At 42.2% G+C, this 27291-nt stretch overlaps 2 protein-coding genes across 2 annotated transcripts; one reads left to right on the top strand and one right to left on the bottom strand.

Moving 5' to 3' along the window:
- Positions 1-1764: 1764 nt before the first annotated feature.
- Positions 1765-2534, top strand: LOC128707572 (MICOS complex subunit MIC27). Its single transcript, XM_053802529.1, has 2 exons — positions 1765-2092; positions 2167-2534. The coding sequence occupies exons 1-2, from the start codon at positions 1765-1767 to the stop codon at positions 2532-2534; spliced, it is 696 nt and encodes a 231-aa protein (XP_053658504.1).
- Positions 2535-4601: 2067 nt separating this feature from the next.
- LOC128708446 (uncharacterized) lies at positions 4602-18545 on the bottom strand. Its single transcript, XM_053803424.1, has 7 exons — positions 17875-18545; positions 11030-11730; positions 8464-9099; positions 7428-7573; positions 5065-5339; positions 4813-4930; positions 4602-4730 (listed from the first exon to the last, which is right to left on the bottom strand). The coding sequence occupies exons 1-7, from the start codon at positions 18543-18545 to the stop codon at positions 4602-4604; spliced, it is 2676 nt and encodes an 891-aa protein (XP_053659399.1).
- Between the last annotated feature and the right edge of the window lie 8746 nt (positions 18546-27291).

Below are 27291 nucleotides of genomic sequence, written 5' to 3'. Positions count from 1 at the left end.
GCCTTTTTTACCCCTGAGCCGCAATCTCCTGCCGTGCTTCCGACTTTAGCTTGACGAATTCTTTCGCTATTTCGTCGTTATTGCGCTGCGACAGAATACGCAGGATGGTCCAGCCAGTCTCGTCCATATGGATGCGCTTCTGGAGCGGTAGCCAACAAGCGAAGGAACTTTGCTATAAGGTGGTTTTGTGGAAGGATTAAGTACAGTAGAACAAGAATGTTAGTGTTTTCCCCTTTACATTCGCAGAAATGCTTTTCAGTCCCGTCCCGCATAGATGTATTCATGTTAAAGCACACAATCTCATTCACACGTACACATACACACATACACATACTCTGGCGCAAGAAGAACTATTCGGTTGCTGAAATAAAATTAATTTGTTAGATTGGACAAAAATGGCACACAAACGCAAGAATGCGGTCTCGGAGTATCCTGAACGGATGTTCAACAGCTAAACTACTTCCCTGGAATAAAGCGTCCGCGGATGACCTTCATATCCGTGGCGTCAAACAATTGTCCCTGGTCGACATGCAAATGGGGTTGTTTTACACGAGTTCTGTAACAGAAAACCAATCAGTTCTACTGGTTCCACTGATTTATGGTGGTAATTTAAGGGTATTACTTTTTCAGCAGATGCACTTTCCTGCACTTTTTCCATACGAACTGAACTTTTCCTTGTGCAAAATCTCACCATTTGCAAGAGTTTAACAATGTGCCATCGGCAGACTGCCTACACTATTAATGCGAACGTTTTGCAATGGGGAGCACGGTGGAGCCGCCGAGAAAATCGATTGTGTTTGCTCCATATTCATGCGCAGTTGAAATCAGCGTGGAAGATAAGATAAAAGTTATACAAACGCTCGAAAAATACGTTACTTTTGAAGGAAATTTGTAGTAATTTGTTAACAGTAATCAATGCGTGTATTAAAAAAATAAAGTAAACAGTAAATAAATAAATTAATTAAATTAAATCCTTGAAAATGTGCGTGTTTGTATCATACATAATATACAAGTCCGAAACAAATAAATATAACAATTTAAACACAAAAAGAAATTGAATAAATATTATCCTTTTTCCCTCAATGATACGCTACACGCAGAGTTTTGGAGATATTATGTATCATCACTCCTAACATGTGTATAACAAAGTGTGAAATTTATTACAATTCTCACTATAAATTTTCACAGTGGTCGTTTCGCTTGCATAGAAATTTTTGGTATAAATTAATAGATTGGAACGAATAACATTTTCTTAAAACGAAAAAAAGAAATTGAAATCGTGAATCACAATTGCAGTGATGATAGCTGATTATTTTCAACATCCATGTTGGACTACAATCCTTGCATCACATAAATTACATCGATAGATTGCATATCAGTCTGTATAGTTTGTTTGATTTACTTTTTTCTATGTTCGGAAGCTATGAAGGCTGCATTTCTGAAATACAAGTTTTAAAAATAAAAATGTATCTTGATTCGCACATTTTTGCCATTCGTTTAGTACCGACGCCGAACAATAGATGGTGCTAGTGCGAATGTAATTGACATTGTTATTTGGGAATGGAATGCTTTTTGTTGTTGTTGTTGTTGTTGTTGTTGTTGCTTTCCGATCTGTCAAACTGTCATATGCTTTGCATCAACACTCCGGATTGACAAAAACGAAAAACAACGAAAAATTACATAAGTTTTTAAGGTAAGCAATGTATTCTATTGATATTTGTTGTATTATTAACTAAATTATTGCTTTTAGTAGCACTGTTGAAGATGTTACGTTCGGCCAGCACAAAGGTAACGCCCGTGCTGCTTGGCGCGGTGGCCGTGAACGTCAGCACCGGTGCAGACAAACCGAAATCCAAGGAAGAACCAAGCAAAATGGTTTGCAAACCTTCTGAACTACCACTTTATCGATCGCTAAATCAGAAAATTGACTGTGAATGTCAACATCGTAAAATCGAATCTACCGGACCAGCGTCCATGCTCGAAGAAGGATTCCGAACCATCCGTATACAGGTGCAGGAAGCTTCCAAGCTGGTGGATGATCAAAAGAAACAAATCGTCGATCTGTACGAAGAAGGCAAGAAGCAAACAAAGTGTAAGTACACCGAAATAATTTTGCTTAATTGAAATGTTTAGTAATATAACTGTTTATACATTTGTGCGCTGCAGTTGTTCACGATTATCTCCATCAGGAAGACAACACCATGCCACGTGTAGGAGCGATCGCGATCGGAGGTTTGGCTGGTCTAATCTTTGGTCTGCGTGGAGGCTTCTTCAAGCGTGTCATCTATACTTCGATCGGTGCTGGTGGTGTAGCGTCCATCTGTTACCCACAGGAAGCGGACATGTACGCACAGCATGGACTGGTTGAGGCGAAAAAGTATGCCACGATAGGGTACAACTTCGTGTATGGCGTAAAGCCAGGTGATAAGCAACTGGAATTGCCAACCATCCCGTCCAATTTGGGCGAACTTAAAGACAGCGTATCGGGGTTGGCAAAATCCGCTTACGAGGCAGTATTTCCCGAGAAGAAATGAATCGGATAGTGGATTATGTGTGACTATTTCCCTTTCCTTGTGATTCGTGATATCGGTTGGCGTAGAAAATTGATACCGTGTCGTGCATGTTTGCTGGTGAAAATAAATCACTAATATCTAGGAGAAGTGAGTGTTTAATTGTTGTAAATATTGTTAGCTAAGACATGGGTTAGAAGATTGTGAGAGTAATAATTCTACGTTAAAGAAAAGATCGTCACCCAATTCAGCCTTCTTGTACCACTGGCTTCTCCAGTTGGGTCTTTCGATCGCGTTTATCTTTTATAGTTCATCGTTTTTCGTTATTGGAATTTGTCTTTCTTCGCAATTCGTCAGCAAATCCGGAGCCCCCTCAGGTAGGGTGCTTAGTCCTCTTCTCTTCATCCTTTTTATTAATGATGTTAGTTTATCCCTTCCTTCGACCTGTCACCTCTTATACGCTGATGACCTCATAATCTCGTATCTCCTCCACTTCCGCTTCCGATATGTATGGTATGGTGCTGAAAAAACTTTAAGACTTTCTCTTCTTGGTGCTCTAATAATTTCCTATTCCTGTGTCCCGATAAATTTTCTAGTACGTATATTGCTCGCTCCTAAACACCCATCTGTTAAAAAAAACGTAACGCTCTTATGGTCATGGTGTCCCAAGGTCGTGGAAAGTACCCTGGAGTGAGGATGGATTGTAATTTGTCCTTTAATGTTTATATTGATGCCTCTAAGGACCGCTAAGGACCTCCTATATTTAATCCCTTTTTGTGCCCCCTCTCGCAAACTTAGAACTCGTGATCCCCTGTACTTACCATGTTGTCATACCCAATACAGGCACAACGAACCGTAATTGGTTTGTATTCGCAATTTCTATTTCTTCTTTACTTGCTTCGATTTTAATTTGTCCCTAACTGCTTTCCGACTTCGACTCTCTTCCAACTTCAATCTTTAATTTTAAATTTCCCCTACCAATTTTCTCTCTTCTAATCCTCTAAGCCTACTGTATGTATGTATTGATAGATTCTATGTTTAGGTGTATCCTAAGCTTAATATTAACAAGTTTTTTAATTTAATTTAGCTTTTAATACATGGTTTTTAAGATATAATAGTGAGTTAAGCCTAAAGGCAAACCACTTAATAACAAAATTAAATTAAATGAAAAAGGTCATAAACATCTCCCGTGTTTCCTTACGCACAAACTTTCACCTTTCAAGAATTTAAACGATTGTATGGGAATTAATATACGATTAACATTCTTTCCTACGGGCGATCTGGTGGCATGATGGTAGCAGTGCCGATCTTCACACGAACGGACCGGACGAAAATCCCATCCGAACCAATCTCCCGTAGCACGGACTTGACTATATCCGGCTACGTGGTAAAATAAGTCTCTAGCAAGCCAGAAATGGCAGGCAATGACGGGTCGTTACGCCAGAAGAGCGAGAGAGAGAGATTCTTTCGTATTTGTCGCTTCATTATCGTAATGACGAATCAAGAACATAAAATAATCATAGCCTTAGCATTGAAACTTAAGCTTGTTCGGATACATTGTAGCTGACAGGAAACGTTTCAACGCTTCCAAATTCCGTTATCGTCCGTTACAAAAACGCAATGTTCACATTTTCTAGCAGTTCTGTACAATCAATCTTGATTAACTTTTATTTATTGTATTCCATTCCCGTTTTGTGGTTGATTCTGCTGCATTTTAACTTCTCCTTTCTGTTTTTGTTTTAAACCGTTGCTGGCAAAAGAGGCCGCACTTGTAAGCTTTCAGCTGTGAGTTTGTTGCTACTTTGGACACAAGAAATAAATTAAACCATGCAATCGAATCAAAATAATCATACCACACTTCGCTTGTCCCGCAAGTGTGAACAGCACTCCGACCATCGTGGAAGGGTAGGGTCCGATGAGGCTTTCGTATTGTTTATTTTTTTTTACAGCAAAAAGCACTATTTTATCGAATATTTGGACGTTTGGACGTTGTCGCACACTGGCTGTGGCTTTATCTGCTGCTAAATCCTTCTGTTCGGTCGCTTCGATTTATCAGCCTTCCTTCTTAGCTGATCGCCAATCCAGCGGATGCTAATTGAGATGCTCAAAATAATTCGTCACTTGTCGGTTTTCCACATCGTGTATCGGAACCGGTTGCGAGTTGCATTGTAAACGGGCCGATTTCTCACCCGGTACCACCGTGAGCTGACGCAGTTCAACCTGAAGGTAGACCGCGAAAGTAAATAAGCTTGATTTGCCTGAAGTACTGCGAACAGAATAGCGTGTTTTTTTTTCAACTCACATTTTGTCCAACCTCCACGATTGGATACTGGGGCAGCTCGATCGAGCCCTTCGTCAGGACGAACGAATTAATCCATTGGCAGTCGATGTAGACCGTTACGAAGCCACCGTTTCGGCCACTGTTGCGAAGCATCGTAAATTACCAATTAGTAAATCATCCATAATCGCCCATCGAAGTAAATGCCCCCAACGGACAGTTGCCGGGGTGCTTTGTTTTCTTGCTTTTGTGGTCTGCACCGGTGATCTGTCTTACCTGAGTGCCAGCGAATGCCAATCACCGTCGCGCAGGGTGAGTTTGCCCGATCGCACCGGTAGCATCTCGGACAGGCCGTACTTTTCCTGCAACACCCGTATCCCGCCGTGCCCATCGGTTTCGAAATTTATCGACAAACTTGAACCGGTCGTTAGCTTGGACCGTACGGAAAAAATGTGCCCACTGATTGGGCGAACCGTTGACGAAGGATCCGACCCGATGTCATCGTCCGCGCGGTGCTCCCGGTGACCACTATAACCGGCGGCCGGCTGAGTGTTGGTGCGCGTTGGGGTTGCAGTACCAATATGCGGGTTCAATCGTTGCCGTCCGGTCGTGCAAAGTTTCGTTTCGCCGGTCGTGCAAGATAAATGAAGACAAATAAACTATTGAATGGAAAGTTTTGAACGCGGACAATCGGGAATGATGGCGGTTGGAAAATGGAGTTGCAGTTCTCGAACACAATAGGTCACCCAATGGATAACCAAACACTGTTTTATGCTACAAATTGATGTTCGAATAGCTGGGTTTTACATGAGTTGAAGCTCAAAAGAGAGTGAATATTGGAGATACAATGCAAATAAAAGATTCCATTAGCTTGAGGGTCGGTAACGCAACAAAAAGCAAGTCATATACACCAATTTTAATCGTAATAATTCATGAAAAGGTTCATATCCAATAAGAACTCATTAGAGTTCGGATAATGTTTACCCCGCTCGAAAGTTTCATCGGTTCACAGGGGAATAACATTTGTGTCTATCATTATGTTTATTGATGTCGGACCGTATCATCCTACACTGCCGGCCAGCAAAGGCTGCCAGCGCCCGAAACTGGACATCCCTTTCTACTGAACATCAAAAGTTTACCATTGGCCGGTAAAATCATCTGTACCGGCAAACAGTGTGTGTGTGTGTGTCCGCGTACCATCGTTTCGTACCATTTCCCATTTCGTGTACTGCACCAGTTAGCGATCAATTTAATGGTGGTTTTTATCGTGTTGGTCAAAGTGAAAACTTTCCACTTCTGTGATTTGATACCCGCATCAGCCCGCTTATTGGAATTGCTTTTCCATGTACACTTTATCGATTTACGCCTTTACGTTCATCTTCTGTAGAGGGTTTATGTTTTATGAATTGCAAAAAAACACATACACACACAGACGCCGATAGATGTAAAACAGTTCTCGCTTTGCATTGCGAGATAAAAATCAGTGTTTAGATAACTGTATGCGGGTTATGCTCTGGTCATCTCTGATTCGATTGTTCGCCTTGCACTTGCCACTGAATAATTTTCAAACGGTTGGCAAGTTATGTGGAAAGAGTTGTTGAAAGTTTCTACTAGCAGTGTGTTATTAATATGTTAAAGAAAATCGATATCTACACATGCACTCTGACTTTGAGGAACTTGCTTGAAGAATGTTGAGGTTATAACAATTTGTGTTGCTCACGGATGGTATAGTTTTGAAGGTTTTCTGTAAATACTCTGTAATTAAATCGTAAAACATTCGATGTTTAGCTGATTGCTAGATAGGAAAAATTATCTTCCACGAAGTAAGTTTTCATGTGCGAATTAATTTGGAACGCAACATTCTTTGAAGCTCTGAAGTAAGTGCCATTGACTGTCCTGAAGAACGTTTAAATTTATGAATCCTAAAATTTAATCCAGTTTTCTCCTAAACAATCATAACTGTTTTTATAAGCAATTCATCAATATTGCTCTATATTTGCATGCTAAACAAAGTTTGCTATACCTTTTAGCGTTTTACAAAGAAAGAACCAAAATTCAATAATTTAGAGATATTTTGAAGGAAAATACTCACAAATAATACATGTTGTTATGGATTTTCAAAGCTTTTCTTTATGTTAAAATTGCGAAAATTGTCAGTGTTTTGCAATTAATATGAAAAAAAAAATCATTATGCAAATAAATTCGTTTGCTCAGTACTTGTAGAAAGGTGTAAAAAATATTTCACATTTTGAAGTTAATCGATACACAGGCCTTTCAGAAATTACGGGTACCAATTATGAAAACCGGATATTTCGAGAGAAACGCGTTTGATCATTGAGAACCTGCGTTTTCGTATGAAGTAGCCCTTTTGGCAGCAACTTTGTAATTGACCAGTTGAGCTAATGAAAATGTAATGGTATTTGTTTGATAATCGAAACAGCTCTCCTTAGAAATTAAATCCTTTCGGAAAAATCACTGAAAAAATTCGATTTTTACGGAAATGCTGACGCCATTATTCCCATTTAGTAATATGTATGATGATGAAGGATAAGGAAAAGCGAATGATTGAATCAAATGATTTTGGTGAATAATAGAAACATTATACATGTATGCATTATTACATTATTGCACATTTACATCACACTTACCTTTAAGCGCAAACTCATCATTAGGGTAAAATTTTGATCTAGTTGATTGATCTGATAGTTGATTCGATCGTCGATCGCTTCGTCCCAGGCCCTCCAGTGGTAGTTTGATGTGAGTGCCGTTAACAAATTAATTGTACCTTGTGATAATGAATAACATTAATAAAGCTAAAGCAACTCATTTTAAAACATTTGAAAGAGCTACTACTGCTAATAGCAAAAAGGAATGTTGAACTATCTTTGCGATAAAATAACCACCGGAGGAATTTTTAACTCTCGGAAGGTGTTGGTGCTTCAAGTGAGGTTTTTTGTTGTCCTTCCCAACTGGCGCCAAAACGACGCCATTGAAGTACCGTCCCATTTATAGTCCGTTTAGTGGCGGAAGCGTAATCCCGCATAAAGTTATGGTGGCTTTCCAAACCGTCATCTGCAGATTCGTAATGTTTTCCCGTACAACATCCCGGGGTCGACACGCACCGGCACACCGACCGATGAAGCTTATGTCCGTCATAAAACTCCACCAAAAACACCATACAAACGAGCGCACACATATACACCCATCTACCAACGGTTCATTTGGAGTGGCCGTTTGGGACAAGGAAGGGAAAAAATACTGCTAAAAGAAACAAATGGCACATTTCAGTTGAGTGTGTGCATGATGGGACATTGGCTTGTGGTTTGTATATTTTTATTTTCAAGAGAAAAAAGGACGAGATTTTTCTACCTATACATCCCGCCCACCGATGAAAGGTGATAAATCAAAGAGTAAGACAAACAAAGAACACAGCAACAATATCGAAGGTGAGCCTGATGAGACGAAAGGAAAAGTCAACGAGACGCGACGACGTTGGTTTTATGCATGCCATCAAATTTATGCACCCTGCGCCAGTGGTTCGTGGTGCAGAAAACAAACGAATGTCTGCGGATATGAATGGTAGTGGTGCTTTAGAGCTTTGCACAGTTTCCACCTGTTTGTTTGGTGGGATGAAAGATCGAGAAGAAACAATGCACCCAAGCAGACAAGTCTTACCAGTGCACTCGAACATGTTGCAGTTCCGCTGCTCGATATTGTGACCCTCGCAGACAGGCCACGTGTCCTCGTCATCAGCAGCCTCATCCGATTGTCGATTATGATCCGTCTTCACTGCAGCTTCCATAACCATTCGTTCGTGGGGTGGAACGGATTTACCCTGTACCGTGGGGGTCCACTGGGTAACAGATTCTGATGAAATGGGTTCGCTCGTTGAGGGGTTCATTATTATGCTCTTTTCATTAACCTTTTCCCGGAACTTCATTCTTCGCTCCTTTTCATACGCCATCGTTTGTTTTGATTTGAGTTTTCTTTTCCGTTTCCCATCGCCATCATCGTTCCCGTACGACATTCGAGTAATGGAGACGCCTGGTTGCGCACCGAACGTAACTGGCTGCGTACGTGCGGTGGTGGCTGCGCTGGTGGGGTTTTCAATTTCACTGCTTAAAACATTGCGCCGATGTCGCGTGGTAGCAACCGAAGGTGTTACCGGCGGTGGCGTGATGGATTCCGTGTGTATCTCCGTCGCACCGGCACGGTCTGAGGGTGCCGACTGTAAACAATGTCGAAACCGTTGTTGTACACCGCCTCCGCACGCCACACTGCAGCCGGTGTTGTCACTCCATTCGCTCCAGCCTGTAACGTACATGGGAAGGTAAACACACGAAAAGGATAAGAAAGGAGTACAAATAGGTTGGTTGTACTCGAGAGGTTTTTCACGGAAAACCCAAAAACAAGCAACAAAGCTTATCGCAAACAAACGCAATGACAAAAGGTGCTTCAAAACCGAAGCCTCGCGTCTCGAGGCCAGCCGAAGTAAATTTGGAAAGAGTGTACCGTCGTTTTATTTGCATCTTCCTCACTGTTCGACAACAGCAGCGCTTTTCATTGTTGAAAAAACCTCTTTTAACGCGTGACGAATGTTAAGCGAGTGAAGTCGAACGATTCGTTCCACGGCCGTTGATTGTTTAGTTTTCTGATTTAACCGGCACTGAGTTGAAGTGCTTCACGATGCTCACAGCGACCATCGAATGAATGTTTTGAATGGAACCAAATGAAAGCAATGTTTTGTGCAAATTTCCGTTGAAATATCGTTGAAGTTTAGTACTGTAGAATGAGGTAGGCGCAGCAATAGTAAATGTTGATGAATTATTGTAAATGAATTATCGTCTACTTCTACAATGCCTGTGAAGCCCTATCAACACCTCAAAAGACGCCACTCAAAAGACACATTTCAGCATATTTTTCGTGGAATTGACTATCAAATGTTACTCAAATGGCCTCAAATTTATGGGAATTACTTTTCAAATTGAGCTTTGCTCCAAAACATTCTGCCCATTGCTTCCTAGTACAATAAGGTAGACTAGTTAAAATATCATAATTAATTATTTTCTAGCTAATGTTTACAAGTCGCTCCTTCCAAGAAATTGCTTACTGGACAGATGCGATTGGTCTTGTTAAACACTTCAACAAACCAATGCAAGATGCACAAGTCCAGGCACTTCTTCACTGTTTGGATGATTGCTTTAAAATCTGGGGATCACACCGCAAGGATCACAATGTATTCGATCTTCATCTTTAGAATCTTGTTCAGAATTTTTCAGATTGATTCAGGATTTCGCTCAAAGATCGCTTTGGCTTTTTCGCATCGCTTTTCATAAGATTCTAGGTCTAACAATAAGCACTTAGTTGTGTAAGGCAAATCATTACCAATTGACCATTTAAGTTAACTGATTTCGAACCGAGTTATTTTTTTTTACGGACTCAATCCAGTCAGTGCTGGGGCACCAAACAATTGATCCATGCTCTAAAATAATGCTTACTGGACAGTCATAGAAAGCTTAAATACAACAGGCACAACAACCTCAAGAGGTCTAAGCCTGCCATTTCTGGCTTTCTTTTACTTTGATTACAGGGGTTTGGATGGGATTTTAGACCGGTCCTGCCGTGTGAAAACCGGCGCCGCTGTAAATACAGCAACGAGCATCCAAACGCTACCGATGTCAAATTGAGAGAGTGCAATTAATTATTGTAGCTTAAATTTCTAGACGAAAGTAATAGTGATTACTCTTGGATCTATTCTGCAACTTCATCAACTTTAATTGTTTCCCTTTCTCCCCGATAGAGCCATACCACATGGCAAGGAGGCCAGAACTTACTCGACTTAACAATTTCACGTATAATTTCTCTCCTTGCCCATGAACTACTGTACGGCTAGCTTAACTATTTAACAAATGGAGCTTACAATCATTATGTGCTCAAGAACTAAAGTGTACCTAGGAACCGCGCCGGGAAGCAACGGGTTCTGAATGGGTTTCGATTATCAACGTTCATGCGTCATTTACACCCTGTTTCACATTGTTCTTACGGGTTCGGGTGGGCAAAGTACCATATTCAACGTTACCGGCCTACGAGTGGTACTCTTTTACATTCCCGTACAACAGGCAGCTTGCCGCGTAACGGCAGCCCTCTTTGAGCCGAAACTCTCCCTAAAAGCCTCCGTGTGCACGTGTGGTCGGCTTATGCTGGGGGTTAATCGGAGTGAAAGGGATAATTTTCTACTCACCAAGCGCTTGCCACAGGGCATCCTCGAGCTGCTCGTCCCAGCGTAAAAGTCCCACGTACGGATCCACTCGCAGTAGCTTATCAGTGGCACCACCGCCATCGTTACCACCCGTGGACAGACGCCCAAATACGACCAGTGTAACAGGCAGTATCTCGCTCAGCGTGCGGCTAATCTGACCCTCGCTTTCGAAATCCTTTCCCATCGATTTAGGCACGGCCCGTTCATCCGATGTTTCGTCTTCCGGCAGTGTGCTCTTGTTGCTTTCAGCGCTTTGCTGCAAATTGACACGTTCATCAGCAGACAAGGGTTTGTGCTTGTGGTCGTCATTCGAGAAAGTATGAGCTGGACTGCTGCGGTCGGTGTCAAGGTTGTGCGCAGCCGAATGGATTGAATTGTCAGTACCGATCGGGTGAGCTGGTTGGAAAGATGAGTCATCGTGGACTCCTTCCGTAACAGCTGACGGTGTACTTTCGCTCCATGTTCCTCCGGGTCGCTTGTTTTGGCAACCTGGCTTTGTGGTCTTTGCCGTCGAGATAGGTTCTGCACTGCGGCGCTCTAAATGACTCGATAAAGATGCATCAGCGTTCAAACCGTCTGGGTAGGTAGTGTCCGCCGTCGTCGATTCGGTCGGTTTGAAACTCTCGCCTGTCGTGTGACCTTGAACGGGCACATCACGATGCGTGTACTGTACGCTGCCATTGCTGCGAAAGGATGATTGTGCGAAGAAAGAAAGGGAAGATAAATAGGCCTGAGTTGTGGAAGAAATTTCATTAAAGGAGCTGCATGGTATCGGTGAGATTGAGGCGGCAGACAAAGGTTGTTCTCGATTAAGCAGAAAGCGTGAACAGCAGGTCGGAACGGTTCGATTAACTCGTTTCGCAACGCAACCACTATTTGAACAATTTTCTTAATCTCATAAACTTTTTTTTTCTTCCCAACCGCTTACGCTTACGGTACGCTGCTGGAGGATTATCTCGAGATCGCTCGGTCTTATATGGTTTGCCTTATTCCGAGTACAAGTAGGGCTTACGTGTGCTGGATTGGGTTTGGGAAAGGAAGATAATTTTCATTCCGTACTAGATCCTTCACGCCAGCTTAAGTTAATGTAGTGTAGTATTAACTTTGCTTTCTGCATTCATTATAGTTTTTTCTTCGTTTAGACGAGTTATTGATTTATAACGAACCGCACCAAATTTACTATACTGAAGCTATTAAAAAGATCAACAAATACATCATGAAAAGCCCAATCATGCTTTCCATTTTCCGTACTTATTCAACCAGAAATTCTCCATGTGCGAACAGGAGGTGTTCCCTGCTACACAAAACCGAGATACTCAGAGCCGTTTGATTCGATTTTCCTTTTACAGTGGCTACATGTTGCCCACTGAACGAATCCACAAATATGCCGCCCGAGTGGGTTGATTGGAGCAATAGTTTTCTGCTCGATGCAAACCAACACATCGATTGCAACGTTTGCATTTGCATTTGGTTCCATTGATGCTGCACGGTCGCTTCGTGGCGTATGGGTTTCGATTTAATCTGCAATCAATTCCATTCCCCGTCGTTCTGGTTGGTGCTTCGCACTGTATCCTGACTTTTGTGGTTCTACGTTCATTTCCCGTAGAATGGTTGGGTTTGCTAAACTAATCAATCTACTTGCCACAGCGGTCGTCCGATTGGTTTTACAGTGAAATGGAAGTAGCTGTTGGACGATTAACGGTTGGCATTCTGGTTTTGGAGATTGAATCAGCATTTCACAGCTATTGTACGTACTGTTGACTCCGCATTTTCATTTATTCATGTTCTTCCTTTTGAAATTACAGAGTTAGTTGCGTTTTGTATGTTTTTACACTTTCTTTTTGGTAAAACAAAGTAAACATAAATGGCTTTGTTTCGTTCGTCACGCATCCATGCTAATGAGTTTTTGGCCTGCCCCTGAAAGGGAGTAATTATCTTAAAAGACATATGTTCTTCCGATTGTATTCATGGCTGCATGTTTACAGCAATTTAAAATGTCGCAGCATAATTTGAGCGCTCTTTTTTGTGTTGTTACTTTCTACGGTAACTTGATTTTAGAGCAAAACGAAAACAGGAAAATCTTTCCCCAAACGAAACGCACAACGTTCACACGGTGTACCTAAAGTGACAGCGCATTTGACGTTAGACACGTGGCACCGGTTAGTTGTTAACCGTTGGAAAATTCAATTATCGTTCCATTCTTCAGCGGTGGCGCATGTTCTGGTTCGCTTCCAGTAGTACCAGTGGCAGACGCGGTTCCAACTCGCTGCGCACCGTGTGCACGGCACTATTCGCCCTCGCAGTGGAGCCCCAGTCTGGAAGGCTGGTTTTTGGGGGTGAAACCCTCCCAGGATGGACAAAACGCAATTGAAACTCATCGGACCGGAACCAACTTATCCTGGCTTTGCTCGGGTGAGGCAAGTATGACCAGATCTCTAAACTATGGTGCCGCATGGCCACCAGACGGCGAAGGCAAACACACTCCAGGAAAGACACTCAAATCGTGGTGGCACATTTCCATTGGCAATGTTTGTGCGCTACTGCGTCTAGGTGTGGGTGGACAGTAGTAAATGAATAGAGGCTTGGATAGACAGAGAGAGAGAAAGAGAGGGAACGGTACCTAGTGAATGAGAAATGCAGCAGAGCATTCGATGCCACGGTACGTTTGGTTTGAAATTTATCTAGCCGAAAATCTAGTTAAATGTTTCGGGAATTAATTGAATATCAATTGTGCCGGTGATTTATTGTCCTAGTGCACCTAGTACAGCTCGCAGTGAATAATGGTCGGTCACTATGGTCGTTACAAGCTATAAGTGTGCGAAGGTTCAATATAATGTAGAGAACAGCTTTAAACATCATATTTCAAAAGTCAGATAAACTTAAATATTTTACGCTTACGGTACTCTTTTACAACACGTTGTAAAAAGATTGTTTCAATTCTATAATGAATGCCTTAGCCTGTAAATCCTTTTGTTGCTGGCATTTTTAACACATATGACGTGCACCCATTTCTTTGGTTATGTTCACTCTAGAAAATGATTAAATAATTTATTTTTCCAATATTAGCATAGGCAGCCATCCATTAACACCGCCAGTTTATTTTCCTTTTGAAAGGCTGCACAAACACTGCAATCCGCGAATGTAAAATCGCAGTCGACGCAAACCAAGCGATTGTGTACGCTCAAACTTGAGCCGTACCGTTCGGCAGTCGTACAAAAGATGGGTCTTCCCCTGGGTTTTTTTTAATGCGCACTCTGACACTTTATATGTCCGCATGCATGCATGTCTTTATTGAAAATTGTACAATAATGCCAAATTTCCTTAAACTTTACGACACTCTACCACAATTGGTGGTTCAATGGCAATAGTTGAACAAATACAAATTGAAATAAACAATGGATAACATTTTCTTTGAGTATTGAGAGAGTTAGTGATTGTTCTACACCCGCTGGGACAGGTTGTCTTGGTTTGATTGATCTTATGCGTGGTCTACAATACAAAAACAAGACGACGCTTAGATTGTTATCCACAGTACAGGTGGTATCAGAGATACACTACTTCTTCTTCAACAACAACCTCATGAGGTCTAACCTGCCATTTCTGGCTTTCTTTGACCTTATTGGCCCGTAACCGGAGTACCTGATCCTGCGCCGGATCCTGCGTACGGAGGTATGGTCCGGATGGGATTTTGCGCCGGTCCTGTTATGTACAGTAGCGGCTCTAACGGTAAGCGGAATAAGCGGCAACTTTGGACCCGAGCTTCAATGGGGCCCGAGTTCATACGACAAAAAATATATACAGGTTAGATTATCTTTTTTAATTTTTTTTTCTAAATTTAAAGAGATTAATGTGGACAATTTTTATTATTACTTAAGGAACATAATGTTTGAATTGAATCATAAAATATGAACGACAAAGTTAATGAGCTGCCTCCTGACAATAATGTAAGTTTATTTAATTTGTATTGCGTGAATTAAATTTGTATTGACTATACCCATTTCTAATTCTTCAGTGTAAAGTTATTTAATGTTTTAAAAAGAGGAAAACATATTTACGAAATTCGTTGGGAATTAAATAGTTTGGCAATATTGTTCATTCAGCAGGTATTTTTAGATAATATTTATACGACAGGCATCATAAATGAATTAGATAGGAAGAGTCGAAAAAATTAAATTTAGAATTTATGCATATAAAACTTAAAAAATAATACTTGCATATAGAAAAAATACTTGAATAAATGTACAGCAAATCACACAAATATAAATTGACGGTTAAGGATCGTAAACTATGTAACTATTTTTACAAATACATCTTTATGACAATGTGAACGATCGTATTGTCTTTTAAAAATACTATTATTGGTCAAAACCTAAACATTAGTCATAAGGGGCCGCGTATGTTTGCTTCAACTGTTTGCAATTCAACGTTGGTTGGTTTGAGTTAACGTTTCCTTCCCTTTCCAAGTCACCAGCCAATCGTTTAAGGTAACGGCCATGCTAATGGAAAAAGCATGATTACCGGGAAATGAACAATGTTGTATTGCCTCTGCCTCATTTAAATTTTTTGTTTTCTTGTGTACTATCTCTCAGAGCCATTGCATTTGCGCCCCGGACTGCACAAAAGCAACACAACGCTCGTGATGATAAATTGCATAATCCATTTGCATCAGGATGAAATCCAACCCAAAACTGCTTTACCACAGCTTTTGCGGTGTCACTGGGAAATTCACTGGCAAAGGAATTAAAGTGTACACATAAAATCATTGCAAACCACTTGTAATGGTGCAAGTGTGATTATCCCTTTCCCTTGTGCTGAGAAGCGTGACGGAAAATGGAAAATTCATGATGGTAAATTTCTCACTATAGAAAAAATCCCCCCAAACCCTCTTCTCGTTGGGTCGGTGAAGAGAAACGTACATACGACTGGAGAGCGAATGCATCGGGAACAAATGGAGTCATGATATTTTTTTTGTAGTTGCAAAAATTCTTGGTGTGAATGCATCCACTGGAAGGTGATTCTTTATTTTACCTCCCCCAAGTTCCAGCTCCCAGCAGCTGTGTTTGTGTTGTATCGCAAAAGCAAAGCGTGAAATTGCTTTCAATAAAATTATTTCTTTAGGAGATCTTCCAGAGGGAAAGGCGTGCGAGAAGGCAAAACGCAAAACAAAACGCAATGCTACATTTCTCGCTGCGTGGAAAACGGCAACCGGGTAGCGTGTAAGGGTGTCCGAAGGCAAACCACAAACGACAAAATGGAGGTAAAAGGGCACAATTGCGAAACGGTTTTGTTTTTGTCATCTGGCAGAGCCCACGCTTCGGCCCTACAAACACTGCGTCATGCTTATGGTAATGAAATTGCATCTCCACTCATTTAGGCTTCTTTTTGTATTCATTTCTTTGTACATCATTTGCCGTACGTTTTATCGTTTGGTATGCGTTAAATGGCGTGAAAGGTTCGAGGGAAATGCGGTTTGGAATCTTTTAACTTATAAGAAAATGTCTAACATTCTTGATTTAATTACATAATTCAATACAGAACAAAAAAAAAAATAAAAAATAAATCTTTTATACTTCTATAAACAACATGTAGCGGTGCCGGTCTTCACACGAACGGAATGGACTAAAATCCCATTCGAACCATTCCCCCGTAGCAAGGACTCACTATCCGACTACGTGGTAACGTAAAGCCGATAAGGCCAGGCCGTTCTTACAAAAAAGTATTAAGTATTATTATTTTCTTATCAACAATTTTACAATAATTTCTGATCAAAGGTGGTTGTAATAGAAACCAGAAAAATAGGAAAGGAATCAATGTTGAATCAGAACTATCATTGGCTAGTTCTTGGGATGGCCAATAAACACAAACACATCGAATTGATAAACAAATTGTCAACATATTTGACAACGTAAAAACGTATTTGAGAATATCCCAACTGTTGCGTTCTAATTAGCAACGAGTCCATTGCAAAGGTTTTGGGTAACTTAAAGGTGGCTTTTACATTGCCTAATATTGCTAAAACACTATTCACGTCCACAGAAATGACAATACAGATTAAAGAATGATTTTTTTTTAAATAACATAAAAAACTAACCCTAGAACCGATTAAATGTTGAAGAAAAATAAAGTGCATCGAAAAAAGGGACAATTTTGGCTGTTTGCACCATTTAATCCAGCCTGGCAACATATGGTCATTAATGGTCATTATCTGTTTGTAAATGTATTGTTCAATGCATATTTTATTTCCTATCCTAAGCCGCTTTCATGAAGAAGAAAAAAGCCCAAGCATTAAGAAAGGACAACTATACCGTTAGAAGATGTCCAACATCATTTGATTGATCTGAGAGCTGTAATACTCTCTACGCCGCACAAACTAGATAAAACTACAATCGTTTCAATGCCACATTTTCTTTGTTCTGCTATGGTACGACTGCTTTTGTCGCGAACTCAAGAAAACGCCGATCCAACCATTGTTCGTGGCAGTTGACATCATTAGCAAATAACAATGCACATGGAATAATTTCCTCGCTCCAATCAACAAACGGTGCGGCCAATCAAGCAAACTAGTTTCATCACAAACGATTCCGATTGTCGACGGCAAATGGTTTCAGCGTTTCGCTTTGATTCCACACCATATTTTCTGAATCGTGGCAATCACTTCATCCTGTTATGAGTGGAAGAAAAATGTACCATCGGAGAAGGCGGAAGTGACACCCCACCGTGTTTTTGATTCCTCCAATCCTTCAGTTCCCCAGTCCGGTTGTAACGCAGCAGTCTGTCTCACATCGTATTCACGATAATGTTTTTTATTTTTATTTCAAGTTACCTACCTCCAAAGGATGAAATAATGCTTCCAGCTGTTCAGTTGCAACTGTTTGAAAAGCTCATTTCCTTTGTAGACGGTGCCGGGCTCGAGTCGTACGATAAAATCTGCGCCTGCCTCATGTTTCGCGTCCACCGGCTGCGGTTTCCAGCGTGGCTGGTGATGGTGCTGCTGCTGCTGCTGACGGTGTTCTGCCGCTCCCGTCGCCATGCTCGAGAAGTTGAGAGCCGCATCCCGCAGGTCGTTTCCATGGCCAGCGAATGCTTTGAATATCACATCACTTTGCGTCACAAGTTCGGACAGCTTCAACACGCTGCCAGATTCGGGCGGTGCGCGTTGGTTTGTGGTGGTACCGGCACCACCCGACTCCTTGCAGGGGTTGTTTAATGAACGCACATGCGACAGGACAGCATAGTCCTGCAAGTGCAACTCACGCTCTCTGCTGCCGGCGATCGGTCGGGCAAGACAAGTCACTAAAAGGATCGACGTCAGCACCAAACCGCGTCTACAACTTGACCACAAACAGCTGCCTGCTGTGGCTGTACACTGGCGGGTTGCCTTCGTTTCTATCTTTCGACGACAAAAACTCCACTGTCGGTTTGAGCCACTTCCCACGATTAACGCCATAATGCTTCGCAAGCAATAGGTGGCAGCCCGCGGCGACGATCGCCAATCCATTTGCACCTTATTTCTTTCACTTTCAATTTAGCCACCCTCACCGTCTCACCATTCGCCCATCGTCACACTTGTGTCGCACGGTGCAGTTGCCGGTTACTCCTTAACGCCGGTACTTCATGCGAGTAAGCTACCATCAAAGGAAGAAGGAAAAAATAAATTGCAATAAATTTCACTTATCCGTGTACACCTTTCTACTGCCGGTTCGCTGTCGGTACCACACGGGCGCCATCAACTTCATAACCGGAATTCAGACGCTACTGCGAACTGCTTCTGCGTGTTTCATTTTACATCGCAAGAAGGCGCAGTTGAACTTGGGTTCAAGCTTCTTTTTTTTTGTTGTGTTTAGCGCTTCCTGTCGTTGTTACTGTTGAACGATTGCTTCAAGCTTTTACGATGCCGTAACGCGGGCTTCTACACCATTCCACCATCTTGACACATAGAACAGCCGCATAACGGTGAGAGCATTTGGAACCGAAATTGTTCCGCATTTGTTGCAGCACAGCTTTATCCTTCTACGGTGGGTGCGTGTGTGTGTGTGTGTGTATGAATGTCTCACCGCCTCTTCTCTTGTGCCACAACGATATTATCCCTTTCCAAGCAGACAACACTCGCAGAGGTACCAGATTTTGGGGGAAAAATTTACGACGACGATATGACACGGAAAGATGAAAACCTTTTCTAGTGCGGGCAGAAAGTTTATTATCACTTTTTTTTGTTGGTTGGTAAAGTTGCTTGGGAGGTTGGGTGTTATTCAGGAGACTTTTCTGCTTTCGGTGACGAACGATCTACAAGCAGTGCAAAACACCGAAAACTATAACCACTTTAATAAATACGCCATTTGGCGGAAATAGCGCATTTCGTGCGAGGCTTACAAGATTTATGCAACGATGCGGAAAGGATCTATTATTGTGAAGGAAATTTGTGTTTTATGTTGTTCAGGTTGTGATTTAGCAAAAAAAAACAAATTATGCAAAGATGTTTGTGGGATAAGTAACATTAATGCAACCCATCGGTGTAACATTGTCCTTGAGATGCGTGAATGGTGAATGGATCTTATAGAATGATATCATGATGGAAATGGAACAAAGAAACGCCAGCAAAAGGTATACACATTATTCTTCATCAGCTCAAGCTCTAAAAGAAGATAAATGTATAGCGGGACAACGAGAGAGATTATAATTTATGGATGAATTAGAGAAACCCTTTGTTACATTACACGGATTCCCAAGCATCTAACATACTCTGACTGAATATGATCGGTTCCTGCTTAGGTTGTTATTAAATCTGTTAATAAGAATGGAACATAAATGTTACAGTCTATTCCATGCTGCGTGAAACATAAAAGCTCCAGAGCAACCATTATGTGCCCCGTTTTACCTGCATGATGTCATTGCCCGGATAGACGGGCTCACTCACTGGTAAGAACTGCTCGAATCACCCGGGTCCAGTTAGTGTGGTCCGTAAATAATGGTTCTGATAAACGAAACGATGAAAACCCCTTATCGAAAGATTTCCCGTATGAATATTTTATGCACTCAATGCGACCACCAATGTTTTTTCGTCCATTTTCCGAGTACCAGTGGTTGGCCTTTCGCCGCGGCGCACTTGTCTGCCTGTGAACACTAAACAGCTTCAACAGGCTTCGCGTACTCGGCTGGTCGAGGGAGAAGATGCCGTATGCGGGGAAGGCTATTTATCCCACCGATACGCCTTACAGCATACAGGGGATGCCATGTTTTGGACATAAATATTGCATAGCGCTGGTGAGAATTTGGCATGAATATGCTTCCAACCGTTTGGGCCGATTTTTGGGTTGAAACAGTAAGAGCAAGGAAATGCGGCAGAAATTCGAAAAATATACCGGCAGCAGGAACATTCTGGCCGCAACGATACGCAATCCCGCTGTTTGCCGGTCTTACCTCCAGCAGGAGAAGTGCTGGCAGGTTGATAGTGGTTACATGTTCCTTTTTTTTGTGTCCCTCTGTCCGATGCGGCAACAACTAATCGACAACGAATAAAGTACGATAAGGCGGGATGGTGGCGGTACAGTTAACAGCAACAGGAAATATAGTGGCGCATCCTTTCGCATAACAGCAACGCAATATGGGTTGTGTGCCGGATGCTAACACTGGGTGACACACATGCGGATCATAAATTATCTCACATGATAGGTTGGGTGTTTTAGGATCGAAATACACGATCGAAGTTCCCTGAGCCACAGGAGAGAAAAAGTTGAACGGGGTAGATTGAAAATGCAACAGAAACGAAGAAATGAGAAAAGGGAGTATTTGTTTTTTTAAATGTCAGTATTGAAATTCGGAGCAGATGTAGAAGAGCAGTTACTGATTACATTCTAACTTGGAAACTGTAAACGTACGAAAAGAATTAAGTGAATTCTTGAAACATCATTCAAAGTTTGACTTTAGTTATTATTTAAGTTTTTTAATTAACTTTTGTGACTAAAATTTACACGGGGGGTTGGGGGTCAGTCGATGATGTATTGGTAGCGGCGTCGATCTTCACACGGCAGGACCGGTCCAAAATCCCATTCGGACCTATCTCCCGTAACAATGACTGATTATCCGACTAAATGATCAAATAAAATCTAGTAAGTAAAAAATGGCAGGCATGGCCTTGATTGGATGGTCGATACGCGAAGGAGAAAAAGAAGACTAAAATTTAATTTGAATTGTACTGTACCCAGTGTATTGGATGATTAATAAATATAACTTCCATCCGTAATTTTATTTGTTTTTTTTTCTATTTAATAATTAGTGAAAACGGCCCATTTTCCTTTTCCGACACCCACTGGCGTTTGGCCCATTGTTTTCAGTTGAATGTACCGTACTATACCATACCATACCATGAATGTACTTAACTATGGACTTAACAATTACTATGGAGTAATGGCAAATTTGTCAATAATCTGGCTTATGAATTGAACGAATAAAAAATACCATCAAATAATAGATGATGATAAATGAAACCCTAGAAAGATTTCAAGTCATTCGGGTACGAGGAATCATAGGTATCAAGTTCTTAAAACAAAAAAATCCTCGGAAAATTAAACATGTGCGTTTCCGAGTGGATATGAGTTTAATATCCATGGTAACTTTTTTTGAATTGAATGTTTTACCAGAATTGTATAAGCCATTATTTGTTTTGTATAAGCCATTGTTCCTGCTGTCTGTATTTCCTCGTCCGGTAAAATATCTATTTTAGCCTCGTAAACCTCGTAAATATACAGTTACAGATTTATTAAGGACGATTGAGCAAAATATTTGGCTTGCCATTCATATGAGTATGATATGATATTTTTCTAGTAGTTTTTGTCATTAGCTAAATAATCCTTCTCACAACACGCTACGTTATTCCTTTGTACAGTGAAACATTGGAGCTTAGTGTGAACTTAAAACAACGCAAAGTCAATGCTACGCTGTATGTATCACCTTTCTAAATGCAGGCACAAAAAATCTTTTCAGAATGCACGTTCAAGCAGCGTGTGTTTCTCATCATCACCGTCACCGTACGCCATCCCTGCTATCCGTGGGTATCAAAATTAATTAACAGTCTCCCTTTTTGCCGCTCGTTTTTCGCCGGATCTTGTCGGCTGCTTTATGCTAACCGCCAGCGTACTGGAGTGGCAGTGGCTCCCAAGAACAGGTACTTTTGGTTTGCATTTTCAATCACAGTGTCGCCTCCAAAGGTGGAACAAATTCCTGCAAACACCGCCACTAAGGAATATGACGAGTGGCAAAGGCAAATCCCGCCATCTTCCTTCGTTTTTCCTGCCCACTAAGGTGCAGCATAAAATATAAGCAGTGATAAATACACTCGTTGAATGTATTCATGAAGGTACCACAAATGAGTGGCAAAGCTGGATGACGAATAGCAGGGCTTCACTGCGAGAGCAGGGGAGATCGCTCGTTTTAACTTTTATTTCTATTTTTATTAACGCTTCAGGCAGCGTCCCAGGCACGCTGAATCATTAAAGCCGACATGAAAACAAGAGCATGTGGATAAGTCATAAGCACGCGGCTAACAGACCAGCGAAAAATGCGGGAAAGTTTATCGGCTCGGTAAGAGCAAGACGGGACCAGACTCGCCGGTGCGCTTATCGTCCATGTGTGAATCGCCAGAAAATTGTCGTTATCATTCGTATGTATGAATGACGAGCGGTATCGCGGTCTGCCGGAAGCGCACACGGGCAGTAAAATGTAGGCCGACACAGACCGAGGTGATGGCATCTTGCCGGTATCGTACGGCAGCCTTCAGGAAAAAAGAACGGATGACTCCGTGCGAACAACAAATTACGGCCATGATGCTGAATAATCATGCCCAAGATTGTATGTAATAACGGTGGGTAGATTAGTATTTTACATTCATTGCGCAGTTGTTTCGCGGTGCCCTTTGAAAAAATGATGAAACGTTATTAGATTTAACGCTTATTAAACAAAGAAATGACATATAAACATTTGGCTTTGATTGTTCTAAATTATGTTAGCAATGCTCAACCAGTACGAGAGCTGCATTTATGAAAACTTTGAGTAAAAGTTTAATGCTTCAATGCTTCAAATAATTCAGATAATTCAAATTAATCGTCGCTCTTTTTAATTCTTTGCACTTCCACCAAGCCAAGCCTTATTATGGAAATGAGACAAGTTCCCCTGGTTTATAGCCTGTTAAGCACCATCATTTACCAATTGGTTCGTGAGATCATCGCCTCCAATTTAAAGCCGACATACGTCTGTATCGAACACAAAGCAAGAGAAATATTTTAAACGAAAACTTAAGAAAGACCAAAGAGTTAAAATAAATATAAGAAAAGTTTTTTTTCCTTTCTGCACAAAAACTTTTAACCTCTGTTCCATTGTCACGCTTTTGTGCCCGTCTGTGACATAACATTAGTATTTGACATATCGGGGTGAGCAAAGTTTTGCTCTTGTGTGCCCCGTTCCAACCCGGCACGGACACGGATGGGGACAAAACTCGAAAGAAATCACTTTCAGTGATGGAGGAACGAACGGATTACGTTTCCTTACCCAGTGTTCAAATTTAAAAGCTTTGGTGGCTTGGTGGCTTTAGGAGCTTTTTCGTTGCTAAGGAATTTTAAGCAGAAGCAATGCATAACCCTGTCATTGCGTGATCAAAGTAACGTACAGTTTTGTGTGCAATGCCACCATGTCTTCTGCCACATTTATAATTTCCTTTTCTTCCGGAACCATAGATTGCGGTGAGAATGGTAAGTAGGTGTTGAAAAAAGATTCTTCCCCAAAGCAGCGTTAACAAGGCTCTGGCATCGAATTGTTCGAAAGGAACGGAACCTGTGCGTAATTCATGCGTAAAAATTATTCTCTTCCTACCATCATTGAGCGCCCCCGGAATGAATCTAAACTCCATGGCAGTGAGGTCAACCAGACAAAAGGGTAAACAGTGCTAATCGTTCGAGCTTGCAAACCCATGTTGACTAATTCCACCCACTGTTGATCTTACAAATTTTTGGGAGTGGACCGTCCCGAACTGTGGGCCGGTTGCAGACCGACGGGAAACCGAGATTTGTTTTCCGAGTTGAATGAAAAGTTTCAACAACATGCGCCATACCACACAGGATGCTTTCATCAGCTGAAAATGATGCAGCCACATTAAACTGGGACTCGAATGAGTTCTAACAATGCCCTCGAGAACATCACCAAACAGGTGGACGGACAGACGAGGGAGGTTTAGGGGGGGCAGCTTGGCGCCGCTCCCGATAACTGGAATGGGTATTTGAATTGAAAGTTTCGTTCAAACACTTAATGAAGAGCAAATTCAATTTACATTTCGTACATTTCACAGCCATCATTGACGCCGTGTCGGTTCATAAAGGATCGTGTTCGACGCTATCGGACAGTGGCTCTTATCACCGTTAGCGTATCGGTGCTAAAGGATGTCATCACCCCCCCAACATCACTCGTAGCTTGACTTTCCCTTGTGCTGCGCTAAGAATGTTTTACCTTTCCACCATCCAGCGCTTGCCGAAATCCTCTCTCAGCTTCTGTCGCTTGGTGGAATATCTTTCCACTCAGCAACGCACCATTGGCACACCGCCAGCGCGTTGGAGCAGTGACGCGGGCTTACTGGGTCGGTTTATTCTTAAGCATTGGGAAGCAAGAAAAAGGCGAATCGTTCCCTCGGGCTCTCGCTTTCGCATAGCGTCCCCACCGACACCAGGCTTTGATTCGGGCTCCGGGCGGCTAAATTTCCATTGCAAATGAGGCAATCCCGTGGCGACGGCGTGGTGTGCGTTTTTACCTGCCGTCATTCACCGGCAGCACCGGCGTTGTCCCGTTTCCCGTTTCAAACTCGTTCGCTTTTTCAATCCCCCCCTCACAACTTCAAGGAAGAAAGACTAAACGGATAGGAAATTGAAAAAACGCCCGCACATCGACGACAGCAAAAAAAACCTAATTGAACCAGAATGGAATTGAAGCCCAGCAAGCGTACCACACCACACAAAAGGCTAGCGGTTCAAACGGGTGACAAGCAACCCGCAACATCTTCATCATCGGTGATGATCGCGCTGCCCTCCGGGGCTGGTCGTGCCGGAGGCGATCAACCCGCCTGCCAACTCGATTGATAGCTGAGGACCGTGAATGACGCGGGTAGCACAAACAATAATTAAGCTAGCATTTGTTGACTGGCCTGATGGGGGGAGTTGCGGTGTTTTAAGGTTTGAACGGACGTGAATCTTTTGCGAAGGAAGAAAACCGGATATTCGTGTGCTACATTATGTCGTTCTTCGTTCGGGCGCAACAAGATTGAATGGATATTTTGTTCCAGGCTTGTGCATTGTCTACGTTTTGCTGCATAAATGGTCCTAGAAAGGGCTTCATGTCCGTTTGACATCGCCTTCGTTAAGCTAACAAGCTGTTGATGGTTCGTTACATTGATCAGCATCCGACGCGCTTTGAGAACATGTTCCCTGTACATCCATTGTGAAAGTGTCTGATTAGTTCGTTGATTTGAAATCTTGCCGCGATTTGAGAATTTTTAGGTTTTGTTCGACTATTTTATCTAACTTCGGTTATTCCCAATTTCCAAAGTAAATACATTGAGTAATATTTTCAAGCACCAATCATAAAAATACCCATCTAACAGTATACAACTCAAAGTTCCATATATTCCCACCCGGATGTGCTATCCCGGTAGCAAGCACATAATCTGCTCTAGGTCAAACATCAAAGCACTTTCAGCGGCAGAAAGGCATAAATCAGACACCAGCTCAAATGTTTCGAATTTCCTGCCTCTCGCAAAACGCACTTGCGTAGAGATGTATTCACCGATCCATTACAGCCGAATGAAAGGGAAGGATATCGAGAGGAAACCATATTCCAGAAATAATGTAGCATATGTGTGTTGCGTCGGGGAGCTCGCAAGTTTTCCAATTACTCTTAGGTGTCAGGATGTGAGCTGTTTGACATTGGCATAAAACCAAATTGACGAATAAACTCTGCGGGGTAGGGTAAGCGTCGGCGTAGTTTCCAGCATTGGGAGACATATCTATACTCGAACGGTGAAACCAAAACATAATTGTCAAATTTTGAACGACAGCATGCTGATCACGTCGGAAATTGGACAAATTTCATGATGCTACGAATCTGCCACGGTACACGGTACATCCACCCACATTAACTTCTATCGCCGAGGCGCACAGCACGGTATATTTTGTCAATTTGTTCGTCAACTGACGGGCGTAATATTTTACAATGCCGACAGCAGGAGCAAACAGCAATTTCTCACAGGCAGCTGGAAATGTCGGGGTGTCACCATGCTGGGCTGTCGAATTGAAATACAATCCTTAAATCCAACCAACGCCACCGTATCAACGACTCGACACAGGGTAGATGCCACTACGATACGTTTAGCACACGGATCCTTCGTACTATATCCAATCACACCAGCAAATCATTTCAGAACCTTTTTTGTTTGTTGCTTTACTTTGGTAACTGTTTCGTTATTCTTGACTCGTATCGTTTTCTTTGTATATTTTACTTTATTCTTACGCGCACGTCGAATTATTTGGGCGGATGCGGGTTGTAGGACACGATGCTCCGAACCGATTCGCACGGCGCGTTCTGATGTACTGTGGTTCGTGCAGGTTTGAAAGTAGCTCATATATAAGACAGCGCTTCGGTCGAGAGCAGCCACAGCATGTCGATGAGAGCAAACAGTGAAAAGCATCCATTCACAGCAGTGAGAAGCCTTTATCTCAGTACGAACAGAAGGAAAGCTCACCACTCACCTAGCTAGCTCACTACTCTCCCGGTAGCAACACTTCTCGCCTACTGAGACTTCGGGTGCGAAGATAAACAAAGACACGAATAAACCGAATCACGTGCTCTTTCAGTAGCTCGTTATCAATACCCACCGCTCCACCAATGTGTGGCCGATGTACATTCACCGTCCTCCCGGCACATTATTCTGATGCGTGAGAGCGTCCGGTTGCGTAGCGACCATGGTCAAGGATTTTCCCTGAGCAATGTCGGTCAGCTATCCCCGTAGCGGTTAATGTTTTGTCCTGCCTTAGTTAGCGCTGTGCGCCTCTCATCGTCTTGTCGTTCTTGGAAAGCATGATCCGTTCCATCAGCATACGAGCGTTGGCGCGAATTCACCTCTACCTTCACAACTGCTGCCATTGCTGGCAATCGGTTACAGACGGCTGAATTTATTTAAACGTTTCGAATAGTGCCCAGGTACTGTAATCTCG

Source organism: Anopheles marshallii, chromosome 2 (assembly GCF_943734725.1).
Source record: "Anopheles marshallii chromosome 2, idAnoMarsDA_429_01, whole genome shotgun sequence".
NCBI lineage: Eukaryota > Metazoa > Arthropoda > Insecta > Diptera > Culicidae > Anopheles > Anopheles marshallii.
Note: the sequence above shows the minus strand (reverse complement) of the source record. Positions and strands in the feature narration are given on the sequence as shown.